This window comes from Papaver somniferum, chromosome 7 (genome assembly GCF_003573695.1).
Source record: "Papaver somniferum cultivar HN1 chromosome 7, ASM357369v1, whole genome shotgun sequence".
NCBI classification, from domain to species: Eukaryota; Viridiplantae; Streptophyta; class Magnoliopsida; order Ranunculales; family Papaveraceae; genus Papaver; species Papaver somniferum.
In genome coordinates this window covers 199837756-199851212 of record NC_039364.1, presented here as the reverse complement: position 1 = coordinate 199851212, position 13457 = coordinate 199837756, and the positions used below count along the sequence as shown (strand labels likewise).

Sequence of the window (13457 nt, the reverse complement as noted above, 5' to 3'; positions counted from 1 at the left end):
ACACTAGGAAGCAACTCTGCAAACTCATAGATTCGCATGATCCTAATATAGTATTTTTATCTGAAACCAAACAACGTCATAAATTTGTTGAGAATACTTTTCATAAGTCTAGATATTATAATCATGTCTCTCAAAACCCAATATGAATTGCTGGTGGAATTGCGGTAGCTTGGGATAATTCTGTGAGATTTAAAGTCACTTTTCAAGACGACAACCAAATAAATTGCTCTGTATGGGATGAAAGAACTAAGGTGGACTGGATCCTAACTTGTATGTATGGTAGTCCGTATAAGGATTCTAGAAAGGATTTATCTTGGAGTGTTGTAAAACAAATGAGACTCACTATGACTAGCCCCTAGTTGATAATAGGAGACTTAAATGTCATTCTTAGACCTGAGGAAAAAAGGGGAGGAAACAAAGCCAACACCTCTGAAATGGGAAAGTTTTCCGCTATTTTTAATAATATAGGTATCCAAGACTTATGATACACTGGATTTCTCTTTACTTGGTCCAATCACCACTCAGGGGTGACTCACATAGAAGAAAGGTTAGACAGGGGTTTGGCTAATGAGAACTGGATTACTATGTTCCCAAACTCCACCATAAGACATTTGAATAGCATAGCTTCGGACCACTCCCTGATTTTGTTAAATACTGATATCCCTTCGCATGATGGTCACAAACCTTTTAAATATTTTAGTTTCTTCCAAGATGAACAAAAATGCAGAGATATTATTCATAAAAATTGGAATAATAGGTTTAATGGGTCTCATGCTTTTGTTCTGGTTAATAAATTGGGTAGTGTTAAGGGGGATGTTAGTTATTGGAATATAAATGTTTTTGGAAATATTCAAGCCAATCTATCTGCCTTAAACCAGAAAATGGATTGCATCCTGGATGTCCCTAATACCAGACTAAATGACCCTATTATTCTAGCTACCAAAGAGGATATAAAAAAAATGCATGACTATAAAGAGGAACTGTGGAAAACTAAAGGAACTGAAAACACTATTCTTCTTGGGGATCGAAACATACATTATTTCCACCAAAATGCCGTGATCAGACAAAGAAGAATCAACATAGTAGGCATGTATGATAATAGCAGTAAGTGTATTGAAGGTAGAGATAATATAGCTAACTGCCGAAACATTTATTTTGAAAATCTCCTCATTACTTCTGCTCCTACTCTTAACTATGATATCATAAACCTGGTGCCTCCGATGATTTCTCATGCTGAAAATGATCTATTAATTTCTTGTCCTTCTGTTTGTGAAATTCATGATGCTCTCTTTAACATGCAGCCAAATGCTAGTCCTGGCCTAAACGGTTTTCCTGCTTGTTTCTTTCAAAAAAATTGCCCTATAGTTAGCAAAGATATAGTTAATACTGTTCAGGCCTTTTTCAAAAGTGGTCACATGTTAACTCAGTTGAACCAAACTTTTATCACCTTGATACCGAAAGTTTTGCATCCTGATAACCCGGGAGACTACAGACCCATTAGCCCATGTAACATAGCTTACAAAATTAATTTTAAAGTCATAGCAAATAGGCTAAAACCATTCTTGGACAGACCGATCTCTCCTTATCAGTCTGCTTTTGTTATATAAAGACTCATCTCAAACAACATCCTTGTTGCTCATGAGATAATACATGTTATGAGGAAAAAGAACAAAAAAAAACAAAACCCACTCTATGGGCTTTAAGATTGACATGTCGAAATATTTTGATAGGGTAGAGTGGGACTTTTTAATTGCTATACTAAAAAGGATGGGTTTCTGTGATGTTTGGTGCAACCTCATCTTTCAGTGCATAAGCACTAGCTCCTCTTCCATCCTCATAAATGGAGTCCCTAGTAAACCTTTCAAGCCTTCTAGAGGGTTGAGACAAGGAGTGTCTCCATACCTTTTCATATTATGCATGGAGTCCTTCTCAAGGACTCTCACTAACTCTGAAGACCTTGGTATGATCTCTGGGTTTAAAGGAAACAAAAATCGTCCCTCTATTAGTCACCTTCTTTTTGCAGATGATTGTCTCATCTTTGCCAAAGCCACCACTCAGCAAGCTGTCAACCTTTTAAAAATATTGGATGATTATGGAAGCACGTCAGGTCAGATGATAAATTTCTTCAAATCATGTATTTTCTTCACCCCCCATATCCAAAATAGTCTAGGGAAAGAGATAGTAGGCATTCTTAAGGTCAAGAAGATCAGACTAGATGACAAATATCTAGGAGGTCCCCTGTTTACCAATAAATCCAAGATAGTTTGCTTTGAAAACCTTATTCAGAACATGCTAGCTGTTCTTGAGTCCATTCCTTCCTATAACATGACCACTTTTATTCTCTCTAAGGAAATAACAAAAAAGGCCACTGGTATAATTAGAGATTTCTGGTGGGGAAAAACTGGGGTCACTAAAGGTGTTTACATGAAAGGCTGGAATAAACTGAGTAAAAGTAAAGAGAAGGGGGGAAATGGTCTCAAGGATCTAGATAAGATGAATCTATCTCTAATTGCCAAAAACGGCTGGAGACTTTTCAAACAACCAAAAGCTGTTTATGCCAAAACTATGAAGGGAAAATATTATCCCAATTTTAATCCCTTCCATGCTACCTGTAATGAGAACTCATCATGGTCTTGGAAAGAAGTCTATAAGGGTCTAATGCTAATTAAGGAGCATAGCATCTGGGAAATTGGTAACAAAACTAGTGTTGACATTTGGAAAGACCGGTGGATACCCAATGCTAAGGGAAATCCTATAACCATTAGAGATGATAGTAACTCTAGTAATTTCCACCTTGATAGCGATCTTATGATAGGAGATAGTTGGAATATTCAAATCTTACATCAGATATTTGACTGGAACACCATTGAAAGAATTTTAACTATTAAAACCTAATTCAAACATTGACGACACCATCAAATGGATAGACAATAAACAAGGAAATTTCACTAACAAGTCTTTATATGATCTTCTAGACAACAAAACCTCTCAATGCAATGATACCCTTGCTGGTAAAATTTGGAGTATGAATGTTCTGCCAAGAATTCAATTTTTCACCTGGAAAATGAAGGAAAATATTCTTCCATTTAATGGTTGTCTTTCTGTTTTTATAAATTATATTGACCCTATATGTATCGTGTGCAGGAATAACATAGAAACGGGAGAACACGCTTTCATGCAATGCTCTTTTGCTAGGGCGGTGTGGGCTCAGTGTTATCTTAATCTAGATAATGCCACTTATGGTTCAGTAACATTACTAACTGGTGCTCTAGTTGGTTTAGAAATGACATACCTGACACTCCCTTTGGCCCCTGGAAAAATCTTTGTGCTACCATCTGCTGGCACATCTGGAAATCCAGATGTGAAGCAGTTTTTCAGAAAATAAAACCTTGTCCCGGCCGAACAGGAAAACTCATCATAAACCACATTACCTCTAGCATGACTCTGCAAGCCAGAAATGGTTTAAACAGTCAATCTAGATCTCCTAATTTTGTTGAACATGAAGAACACATGACAATCTCTTTTACTTATTACTCTCATTACAATAAATGCACAGGTCTAACTGGGATTGTTGTGTCCTTAATAGGTGACAAAGGAGAAACTATCGACAGAAGAACCAGAGGAGCAACAACTCTAGGAAAAGAAGCAGGAGACTGCTTAGCTGCTCGAGATGCTTTGGAGTGGGCCTCTCCACTGAAATGCAAAAAGTTCAACCTGCTTGGCACATATTATCACATAACCAGTACTCTCAAGGGAGGAAGCAGAAAAACTAGTTGGAAGACCAACTCTAAAGTAGATCAGCTTCTTTTAAAAATCAACTCATTTGAGAAAGTGAATTGTAAGGTTATTAATCCCAAAAACTTCTTAAATCTTCAGAATCTGGCTAAAATGGGAAGCAGTACTCAAAGTCATCTAATGTGGGAGGCAAATGATATAGCTACCTATTGTCAGTAACTCTTTTTTTTTATCATACCCAAAAAAATATACTAACAAGTTCTTCAGCTACAGAACAATAACACGCGCAAAGCAAAACAATAAATAAGCAAACACTGTCGAAATCATTGCTTCAAGAGAGCGTTGTCGACATTACAATGCCAGCTCTCAATAGAAAAAACATCACACGTATAGGGTTCCACACCATTGCTGGTGCGTCGCCTTCAAGAGTGTATGCATCGTCAACTTGAACCAAGAAGCTTAAATTGTTGCAAAGTGGATAAATTCATACACATGGACTCCCAAATTCACCATTTCATCTTTCTTTAATCATGCCACAACAACAAACAAGGTATAATAAAATTTTCGAATATCTGTCTTCATAATCTATGACGTGGAACTTTACAGAAACAAATTGACTTTCGATGAAGTAATCGAATCCAACGGCTCAAATTCAACCAAATCATTACAGCAATTTAATAAGTTAAAAAAACCGAAACAGAAAAGAAATATTTTTTCCGGTTATCGGCAAAACCAGCCAAAACCCAACAGAAAAATTAGAGAGAGAGAGGGAGAAAATTTTGATTTATTGATGGGTGAATGGAGGATTACAATAAATTATCAAAATTAGGGTTTACAATTATGTCTTTAGATCATGAAGAAGTGTTTGATTGGTAATTAATCCAAAATTAGGGCTGATTCGAAGAAGAAATTGGTTACAGATATTGCATCTCGGTTTTATTTGATATAAGGTCATGTTAATTATACAGATCTGATTGGTATTTTGAAACATGTGGCTTGCTTTCTGGAGACCCAGAAATCGATTCTCTTTGGAAGAACTCAGGTTCGTCATTTTCCTTGAAATTTCTTTTATGACTTTATTTCAATGAATTGTGCTCCGAATTCTTTTAGAGTTTGATGAGTTTAGTTTAGAAATTGAGTTGTTAGGTTTGAAATTTAGAGAATTACGAATGAAATTGTGAGTTGACGAATGTTCATTGAAGTTTTAGGAACCGTTTGTAGAATTTTCTGAAAGTGGAAATCTAGGGGTTCTTTTAAGTCACAGAAGAATGATTACGTAATCCTGTTCAATCGAACTCCGTCTAGCTGAATACATGATTGTTAGGAATTTTCTATTCTATCACTAGTTTTGAGATGACAATGACCAGTTAGCATCATAATTTTCAACTGCAAAGTGTGGAGTTCATGGAAAGTTCAAAATTGTGGCCCGCTAAAGTCTAACCGAAGGTCTGTTTGCAGTGGCACACCTCTTAATGGAAACAATGATATGTGTAGATTTCATATTGCTAGGAAGTGATTAAATATAGTATGAGTTTGTGGGTTCTTATCTTTGAGAGAATGATTTTATGGGAACTCTGTGATATTGGAGAAATGTTGTATGTCTCTTTATGTTGTTTGAGGTGGATATATGGATCCCTGTTGGTTGGACATAGGCAACTTAGTTAGTTTGAGATGGGTTAAATACTTAAATGCTAATCACTGCCGTGAATGCTTAAAACTGAAGTTATGAGCAAAACACTTGTTTAACGGAATTGCATTAATGACTTGATGTGGAGAAAGAAGGATATGAAATAACTAACCCGGGTTGAGAAATCTGTACAATGGATTTGTAAAAACGGACCCTGGAATCGGTGAAGCTTAACATATTGGGTGAAGTGAAACATATTGAATGAAATAAAGTACCAGATGTAAGCAAATCTAACTGACTAACTCGTAATACGATGTTGTGAGAAAGCTTTTTCTAGCATAAAGAGTCTGATAAGAGTCTGTGGCTAAAATTTGATAAGGATGTTTTGAAAAGGCAAACTATGACTTTCTTTGACAATGGGGTGTTATGTTCTTATGCATTGATATGTTTCAGCGAGCGGCTCAAATCATTTTAATTACTGCAATTCCGCTTTCTGTGAGTTAAGTCTGACTTTAGTTTGTTGGCAGCCGTTTAACTGATCAGCTGCAAAAGGTACAAATTGTCAATGAAGTTAACCAGGTTAATAATTTCTCCCGTCTCTTGGTATAATCTGTGTTAAATATACTCAACTCGTGGTTTAAAAGTTCTCATTGTCATATTTACACGCAATACAGGATCTGGTGATCGAGGCACTGAGGTCAATTGCTGAGATAGTTACATATGGTGACCAAAATGATCCAACCTTTTTTGAGTGAGGCTTCTCAATATATTGTGTGCATTGATATTTCTTTTAGTTGTTATACAGTACCTGTTTATCAAACTAAGGATTTTTTTGCAGTTTTTTCATGGAAAAGCAAGTTATGGGGGAGTTTGCGCGTATACTAAAAGTTAGTAAAACCTTGGCTGTAGCTCTTCAAATACTACAAACCGTGAGCATTATGATTCAGAATCTTAGGAGTGAGCGTGCTCTATGTAAGTCAATAATAGTAGTGTGGTATTACTCAAAGCAGTTTTTAGGCCCTTCTTTTAGCTCAAATTGGTGTACATTTCTCACACTCATTTTTCCTGCAGATCATATATTCAGCACTGAACATGTTAACTACCTTATAACATATCCCTTTGACTTCCGTAACGAAGAACTATTGTCTTACTACATCTCTTTTCTAAGGTCTGTGAGTTGCTATCTACTCTTTTTCATTATTATTATTATTATTATTTTGATCGGTATCTGATATCTCATCTTCATTATTTTCTTTATTATTATAATATTCTATTTCTTCTTCCCCATATTTTTTTTGAAACTGCTAGTTAGTTTGATTCATGCACTTTTTTCATTTCAGGGCGATAAGTGGGAAGCTAACTAAAAGTACAGTTCCTTTGCTTATGAAGACTGAAGATGTATGTTGCTTAAACCATGTAGTACTTACACCTGACTTGTTGCGTGATTGCAGCTTAACTGAAAAGCATTTCCTGATAAATACTTTTAAATATCATCTTAAATTCCACTATGATGGCAAAAAACCAATCACATAAACTCGTCATGATATTCTGTTAGGAAAAACAAACGCTATGATTAGTCTGTTTCAGCAAGTTCATTTAGCATTTACATTTCTTTTCCTCATCTTATTTTTGAACTTTGAACACTGGATTAAATTCTGTTAAATCTTAAATGAGATTCATATTAAGAAATTTAGTACGTATTTCCGTCTTAACGTTAAATGTCATCCGGGTATCAGTCATGTTATGAGAAACCTATCATTTCTGGTTAGTTGAAATATGCGTAAGTTGCTGAAGACTGCAGACTTCTTAATGTTTTCACATCATACAGAATTATTCAGCTATGAAGTAAATTTACTGCAAAGAAGTAGCCCCTTCTAGGATGCTCAAACAAGCACTAGGATAATCAAGTAGTCAAGTGGATATGGATTTGGAGTGGAAGTGTGTGAACATGATGGCTATTTACGGCATATTTTGTCTGTGAGGTTTACTGATGGTGTTGTGATTGTCTATTAAAATAAATTGAGTTAACTAATGTCATTCAAGATGAGTTTACTTTTGTACATTTGTATAAGGAGAACTTTTGTACACTTGTATAAGGAGAACTTTCTTTGTTGTAAATCCAGAATGAAGTAGTATCCTTTCCGTTGTACATAGAGGCTATACAATTAGCTTTCCACGAAGAAAGCATGGTTCGTATTGCTGTGCGTGCTGTGACACTCAATGTCTACCATGGTAAGTTGGAGGCTTTTTGTTTTTCGTATCTGCAAATTACTTTTTTTATTTTGATTTCAATTGTTTTCTACTTATGTATGTTTTTTTAATTGTTATCCCTTTTCAGTTGGAGACGAATGTGTTAATAGATATGTCATTAGTACACCTATGGCAGATTACTTTTCGAATTTGATTACCTACTTCCGGAGGAGGTGCATAATCTTGGACGAACGGGTCTCTGAATCTGTAAAGTAAGGAAATGAAGTTTAAGTAGATGGTGCATCCCACTTTGCATGTATATCAGCTTTTGTTGGCATGTTATCCCTCTAGATAGAAAGAGTATGAGCATCAGATTTATTATTGTGCTTATTATCTCCTAATATATATGGTTATTGATACAGGAATCCAACCCCAGAATCAAATTCTTCCATTCTTGCTGCTGTTGATGAAATTGAAGACAGCTTATATTATTTTAGCGATGCTATATCTTCGGGGATTCCCGACCTTGGAAAGGTGATAGCGGAGAAGATGTTGCAGCTTTTGATATTTCCATTGCTTTTTCCATCTTTGAGAACAGACCCTACCAATGTGAGTAACTCTTGTTTTTCATATCTGCATTGTGCTTTCCCTTTCTTTATTTCCTCTCAAACGTTCTGTTACATGCAACTTCAGGGGGCACAAATCAGCGCTACTACTTCACTGTATTTATTTTGTTGCATTGTGCGCATCCTTAAGATCAAGAATTTAGCGAATACAATTGCCGTGGCATTACTCTGTTTGCTGGAAGCATTTACTCCAAGGTCTGAAGTTAAACAGAACGGAAATATATTTGGTCACAGTTTCACGCAGGAAAACCATAGTCTGGACAAAGATGCAGTTGATGCAAAGGCAGATAATCAGCTCTTAAAAATTACTGTACCAACTTCACCTAGTTCTTCCCAAATACATTCAGCAGAAGACTTTTCACTCCAGCATAACTGTAGTGGTCCGCATTTGGCTTTGAGGTGATATGGGATTACTTGTCATTGATTATCTCATGTCTTATCTTCTTTGGCTCTGTTTAGTTCTTACACTTTATCCTATCTAATAGCTGTAACACTCACGATGATTTGAAGGAAAGAAAAAGTCTTACACTATGTGTTCAGCTTTGCCCCTGTAGGAGTAAAGGGATCTTATTTTATTAAAATTTTCAATTTCATAGCTGAATGAAAAACCTAGACATCTTAGAACCAGCACAATTGTACACCGTGATTGCCTTATTCTTGTCACCTTTGTCATATATGTCCGCCAAGCGAGCCACCACTGAGTTGACTAGTCTGAACTTTAACCTTCTCTTAATGTTGTTTACTTCTCCTTGGGTTATCAAGAAGCTGACTTGCTGAAGTTTTCTTTAAGGGAAGTATTGCTCTCATACATTGTTCATGGGGATGAAATAAAAGTTTTGGGTTCTTTGAATGTGCTGGCTACTTTGTTGCAGACGAAGGGTAATGTTGCTGATTCATTGAACTTAATTCTGATCTTCTCATCTTTTTTATGCAAGCACTTACAAAATTACGTACTCTATCTCTTTTGTAGAACTAGATGAGTCAATGCTTGACGCTCTTGGAATTCTTCCCCAAAGAAAACAGCATAAGAAACTTCTGCTGGTAGGTGTTGGTTAATCTCGAGTTTATAGTAGTGTGTTCCTACTTGGCTACTTGAATTAAGAATATTGTCCTTTTGTCTCTGTACTTCTTTACTGGATTGATGCGAAGTTCTAATTTGTAAGGATCCAGTCTGCATAAATATGGATGTCAAAATTCCCAGAGTGACAATTCTTTTTACTTCACTATGTATTGTTTCTAATTTGATGCTAATATCTAGGATTCCAGTTTTTCTAAATATGGAATGGTTATCCCATGTTGTCTTACTGAAATATTTTGTGTATGAAGCAAGCTTTGGTGGGAGAGGGTCCAGATGAAGAGCAGCTTTTTTCACCAGAAGGTGGCGTTTCGGAAGATGGCGTCAATAGTCAAATTGATACATATCTTCAAACTATCAAGGTGTTTTACCAACTTATCATCAATTACTTTTATTGCATATATCAGAATGATGAGGTTGGCATCTGCTTAGATAAACTATTAGATCCTTCCGTAGTTAAAATATATTTGAATCTTGGGCATTATGATTAAGAGGTTGCTGTCCTACCCACCTTTTAAACCTTTTCAACTGGAAGATAGATCTCATATTTTGTGGCTTGTGTGAAATGATTCAACAAGGAGAATGTAGGGGGTGACTTGATTAAGTTAAAATGTTTTGGTAAATTTCAAGGAGGGAATGAATTATACGAGACGAATATAGAACAGACAAAGCAAGAGGGTTAAAGAGGGAATTGAATTTACCTTTTTACTCAAAACTAAGAAGTGTAGTGTTAGATACCGAGCTTTTGTGATGATTGAGGACAGTTGTCTGAAAAGTTATGCCTATGTTACAGTTTTGTGGGAATCGTTTATAAAAGAGGCAAAGCCACATATGAAGCAGTAAGCATTTCATGGTGAAGATGTGAAGTTTGAGCTTTTTAGATATCACTTCATATAGCTTTGTGAAAATCAGACCCATAAAGTATTAAGAATTGTTCTAATGCTTTTTAGTGATACGCCGAATGATTTTAGATTTTAATTGTGGGGGTAAGTTGCACAGAAATGCTGAATTCTTACTTTAGAAAATGAAATTTCAGGGTTATGAACATGTGAATCCCGATAAGTTGATAGAATACCAAAAACGACACTTGTTTTTTTGGCTCAGTCCGTTGAATGTTTTTCTCTCATTTTTGTACCCCTCCTGGTCAAAGTTCTTGTCTTGGCTTGGTACTTTACTATGATCTTATTTAGCTTCACTTGCTGACAAGTACTTTGCTTCGTGTCAGGTTTCATTTGGTTCAACCTCATTTTCTTCAAGTTCTGTTGAATCTTTATCGCTGGTATTTAATTGTCCCTATTTCGTGTTATTGTCCAGGATCAATATGGATGGTCATGTTCTTGCATTGATTTGGGCGTAAGCCCTCGAGTACATAGATTTCAGGTTTGTTGCTAAATCAAATTTCTTCTCAACTGCATAATGCTAATAATACAATGATCCGGAGTGACTTGAGGAGAATATTTGAAGTTTTTGTACAACAGATACCTTCTAGTTATCGTGTAATTTTCTATTATAGGTGGTTGATGCGCTGGTCAGTCTATTTTGCCGGTCCAATATTTCTGCAGAAACATTGTGGGATGGTGGCTGGCTTTTGCGCCAGCTGCTTCCGTATAGTGAAGCAGAATTTAGCAGCCATCATCGTAAATTGCTCAAAGTAAGTACCCTATCTGAGAAAAAACCATATACAAATAAGAGCTGTGCCAAGATCTTTATCATGTTTATAATGGATAGTTGGGATTTGTGTGTAGACACAGTTACATGTACTATATGTGAATTAAATCTAGAAAGTGAATAAAGAAGCTGGAAGCAGTACTTTATCTGAATTAAATCTAGAAAGTGAAAAAAGAAGCTGGAAGCAGGATGTAATCCTTTTATGTTTTTGTGATGGAGAAAATTTTATATTTGTAGTTCAACTGATTTTCTTTGAAATTATGTTTTTACTTTCTTCCTACTTGAACAGGATGCATACAAGAATTGCTCAGCTTGTCTTCTCCTGGAAGTTAGAGGGGTTTGGCCTGATTTACTCACAACAGTCCTAACCAATGAGTGGAGAAAGTGCAAAAAAGGTATGCACTTCCATTTCTGACATGTAGAATTTTGTATAGTTTTTATAGTCTAATTAGACATATCTAAACTTTTCCAATTTTTACATTTTAGCAATTGAAGCGTCTTCTCCCCAGAAAGAGCCTAAATGCGTACTCTTACCGCCACCAAAATTCTCTCTAGACGGTGTGATTGCTTACCACATAAACTTCTTGAATGTTGTAATTTTTTTATTGCATTAACTAATACACCTGAAACTCTTTTGTTTCAGTTGAATCATCTTTCTCCGCAGGTGAAAGAATGTATGAGATGGTGAAGGTTTGTGGCAGTTCACACACCTCTATGCCCACATGTTAATCTATGTTAAAATATATTTGTTAATAACATAATTTTTTTTCACCTCTTTCGTGGTGCAGGTATTTGTCCTGCGCCATCAACTTCAAATCTTTTCCTCTGGTGGGACTTTGCCCGACCAACCACCAATAAATTGTCCAACCGACCCTCCTGTAAACTCCCGATCAAAAGCTTCTGGGCTGGATCTTACAGATCCAAAACCTGGCACTGAGATAAGCATAGGTTGGCTTTACTAAATTTTAATTTCAATCCTTTTAAATTCTGAATTTATTACAATGGCTAGATGTAGTTCTTAGTGGGGATAAACAATCGACAATGGCTATCTATATGCAGCTGGTGCAGTGCCTTGTAGAATTGCATTCGAGAGAGGAAAAGAGCGTCATTTTTTCTTTTTGGCAGTCAGTAGAGGAGCATCTGGGTGGATTCTCCTCATTGAAGAACAACCCATTAGGAATAAACGTGGAGTTGTTCGTGTCGCCGCACCTTTGGCTGGATCTAATGTAAGTTCAGTTTTCAATCGCTAATTTATTTGTTTTTTCTAAATATACATGAGGCGTATGGCAAAAAGAAATCTGTGATTTGGTTTTTCCTGAAGTGTGTCACGCCAGATAACATTGATTTTAACTGAGTTGGTAGTTAGGACCTTGATAATGTGCAAACAAGGTGTATGAGCAAATGTCTTTCTTTTTCAGCCTAAAATAGATGATAAGCATATGAAATGGTTACACCTACGAATACGTCCGTCTAGCTTGCCCTTTTTGGACCCGTCGAAATTCGATGTATTTGGAAATCCAAAGCCAAAAGCTTTGATTGATGGGAGATGGACCCTCGCATTTAGGGACGAGGCTTCATGCCAATCTGCTTTCTCGATGATACTCGAGGAGATTGATTTGCAAACTAACGAAGTTGAAAGGAGATTGAAGCCATTATTTGATCTTAGTAGACCGATTGACGAGTTAGTACCTTCTCTTCATGTTACAGAAACTTCGCCAATAAGAACGAAAACGGAAGTTTCTTCGTAAGTCTCATCCTCGCCAGATGGTTTGTGAAATAATAGGTTGTTTTATGGGTGAAGTTTCCACCCTTTTGTAAATTCCTTGTCACAGAAAGTAGAGTAGTCCTTTTAACCATCAAATTCTATTTATGATTTGATGGCTATTCTTTGTACACTAGTTAGATCCTGATTGATCTTCTACTGTATGTGTGTAACAGTTTTCTTTTTTGTTTCGTTAATCATTCTTTAACAGTAGTTGTAGCCTTGTTCTTTTGCTTCCCTTTTCTTAGTTTGTAAGTCATGTAATAGTAAATCAAATGTATATTTGAGATGATCCTAAAATGAAGATGCAAGTTATTTTCTTTTCTTCTAGTGAGAATAATCTCCAGTTTTAGCACTTGCGTTTGTTACCCTTTGGACACGAAGGAAGACGATCTCAGTAGAATGAACTATTCTTGGAAGGTGTTTAGATATCTTTAAAAGTAGTTTTTGACTTATTTTGGGAATTGAATTTCAGAATGACCTCTAATAGCTAAAAGGTGGATCTGTTTGCTTCTGATTTATGAGGTTGATTTTTACTTCTGGAGATGCAGAAGCACTTTCACTTCTGGTTACCAACCAAGCTCTTATGCTTCTTCCATTCTTGATCCATACCGCAATGTTAGTAGTTTGAACTATGAAGCCCTTATGCTTCTTCCTCCAACAGTATATGCCTTCGAAATTTCGAAAAACCTGCTTTTGTTTCCGATCTTTTAATTCAGTCTTTATCTTTTTGTTGTTAGATCTTTCTTTTTTGTCATTCAAGAATATAGAAAC

At 36.0% G+C, this 13457-nt stretch overlaps 2 protein-coding genes across 2 annotated transcripts; both read left to right on the top strand.

The window, feature by feature from the left end:
- The first annotated feature begins 2885 nt into the window (after nucleotides 1-2885).
- On the top strand, nucleotides 2886-3995 carry LOC113299371. The gene is made up of 2 exons (XM_026548392.1): nucleotides 2886-3242; nucleotides 3587-3995. Exons 1-2 carry the CDS (start codon nucleotides 3026-3028, stop codon nucleotides 3952-3954), a joined length of 585 nt encoding a protein of 194 aa, XP_026404177.1. The 5' UTR covers nucleotides 2886-3025; the 3' UTR covers nucleotides 3955-3995.
- Nucleotides 3996-4465: 470 nt separating this feature from the next.
- LOC113299370 (protein TRANSPARENT TESTA 9-like) lies at nucleotides 4466-13013 on the top strand. The gene is made up of 21 exons (XM_026548390.1): nucleotides 4466-4777; nucleotides 5890-5941; nucleotides 6037-6113; nucleotides 6201-6334; nucleotides 6434-6530; nucleotides 6703-6760; nucleotides 7486-7594; nucleotides 7701-7824; nucleotides 7975-8161; nucleotides 8246-8577; nucleotides 8969-9057; nucleotides 9149-9219; nucleotides 9505-9615; nucleotides 10568-10633; nucleotides 10767-10904; nucleotides 11211-11316; nucleotides 11408-11479; nucleotides 11565-11611; nucleotides 11710-11869; nucleotides 11981-12147; nucleotides 12340-13013. Exons 1-21 carry the CDS (start codon nucleotides 4725-4727, stop codon nucleotides 12667-12669), a joined length of 2580 nt encoding a protein of 859 aa, XP_026404175.1. The 5' UTR covers nucleotides 4466-4724; the 3' UTR covers nucleotides 12670-13013.
- Nucleotides 13014-13457: the final 444 nt, after the last annotated feature.

What these genes read in the sequence shown, in the direction of transcription:
- LOC113299371 (XM_026548392.1), top strand. Translation starts at nt 3,026, where the DNA reads ATGAATGTTCTGCCAAGAATTCAATTTTTCACCTGGAAAATGAAGGAA. An exon ending in TCTAGATAATGCCACTTATG is followed by an intron (nt 3,243 to 3,586) that starts GTTCAGTAACAT and finishes TGTCCTTAATAG; the next exon opens with GTGACAAAGGAGAAACTATC.
- LOC113299370 (XM_026548390.1), top strand. Translation starts at nt 4,725, where the DNA reads ATGTGGCTTGCTTTCTGGAGACCCAGAAATCGATTCTCTTTGGAAGAA. An exon ending in TTCTCTTTGGAAGAACTCAG is followed by an intron (nt 4,778 to 5,889) that starts GTTCGTCATTTT and finishes GTTTGTTGGCAG; the next exon opens with CCGTTTAACTGATCAGCTGC. An exon ending in TTGTCAATGAAGTTAACCAG is followed by an intron (nt 5,942 to 6,036) that starts GTTAATAATTTC and finishes CACGCAATACAG; the next exon opens with GATCTGGTGATCGAGGCACT.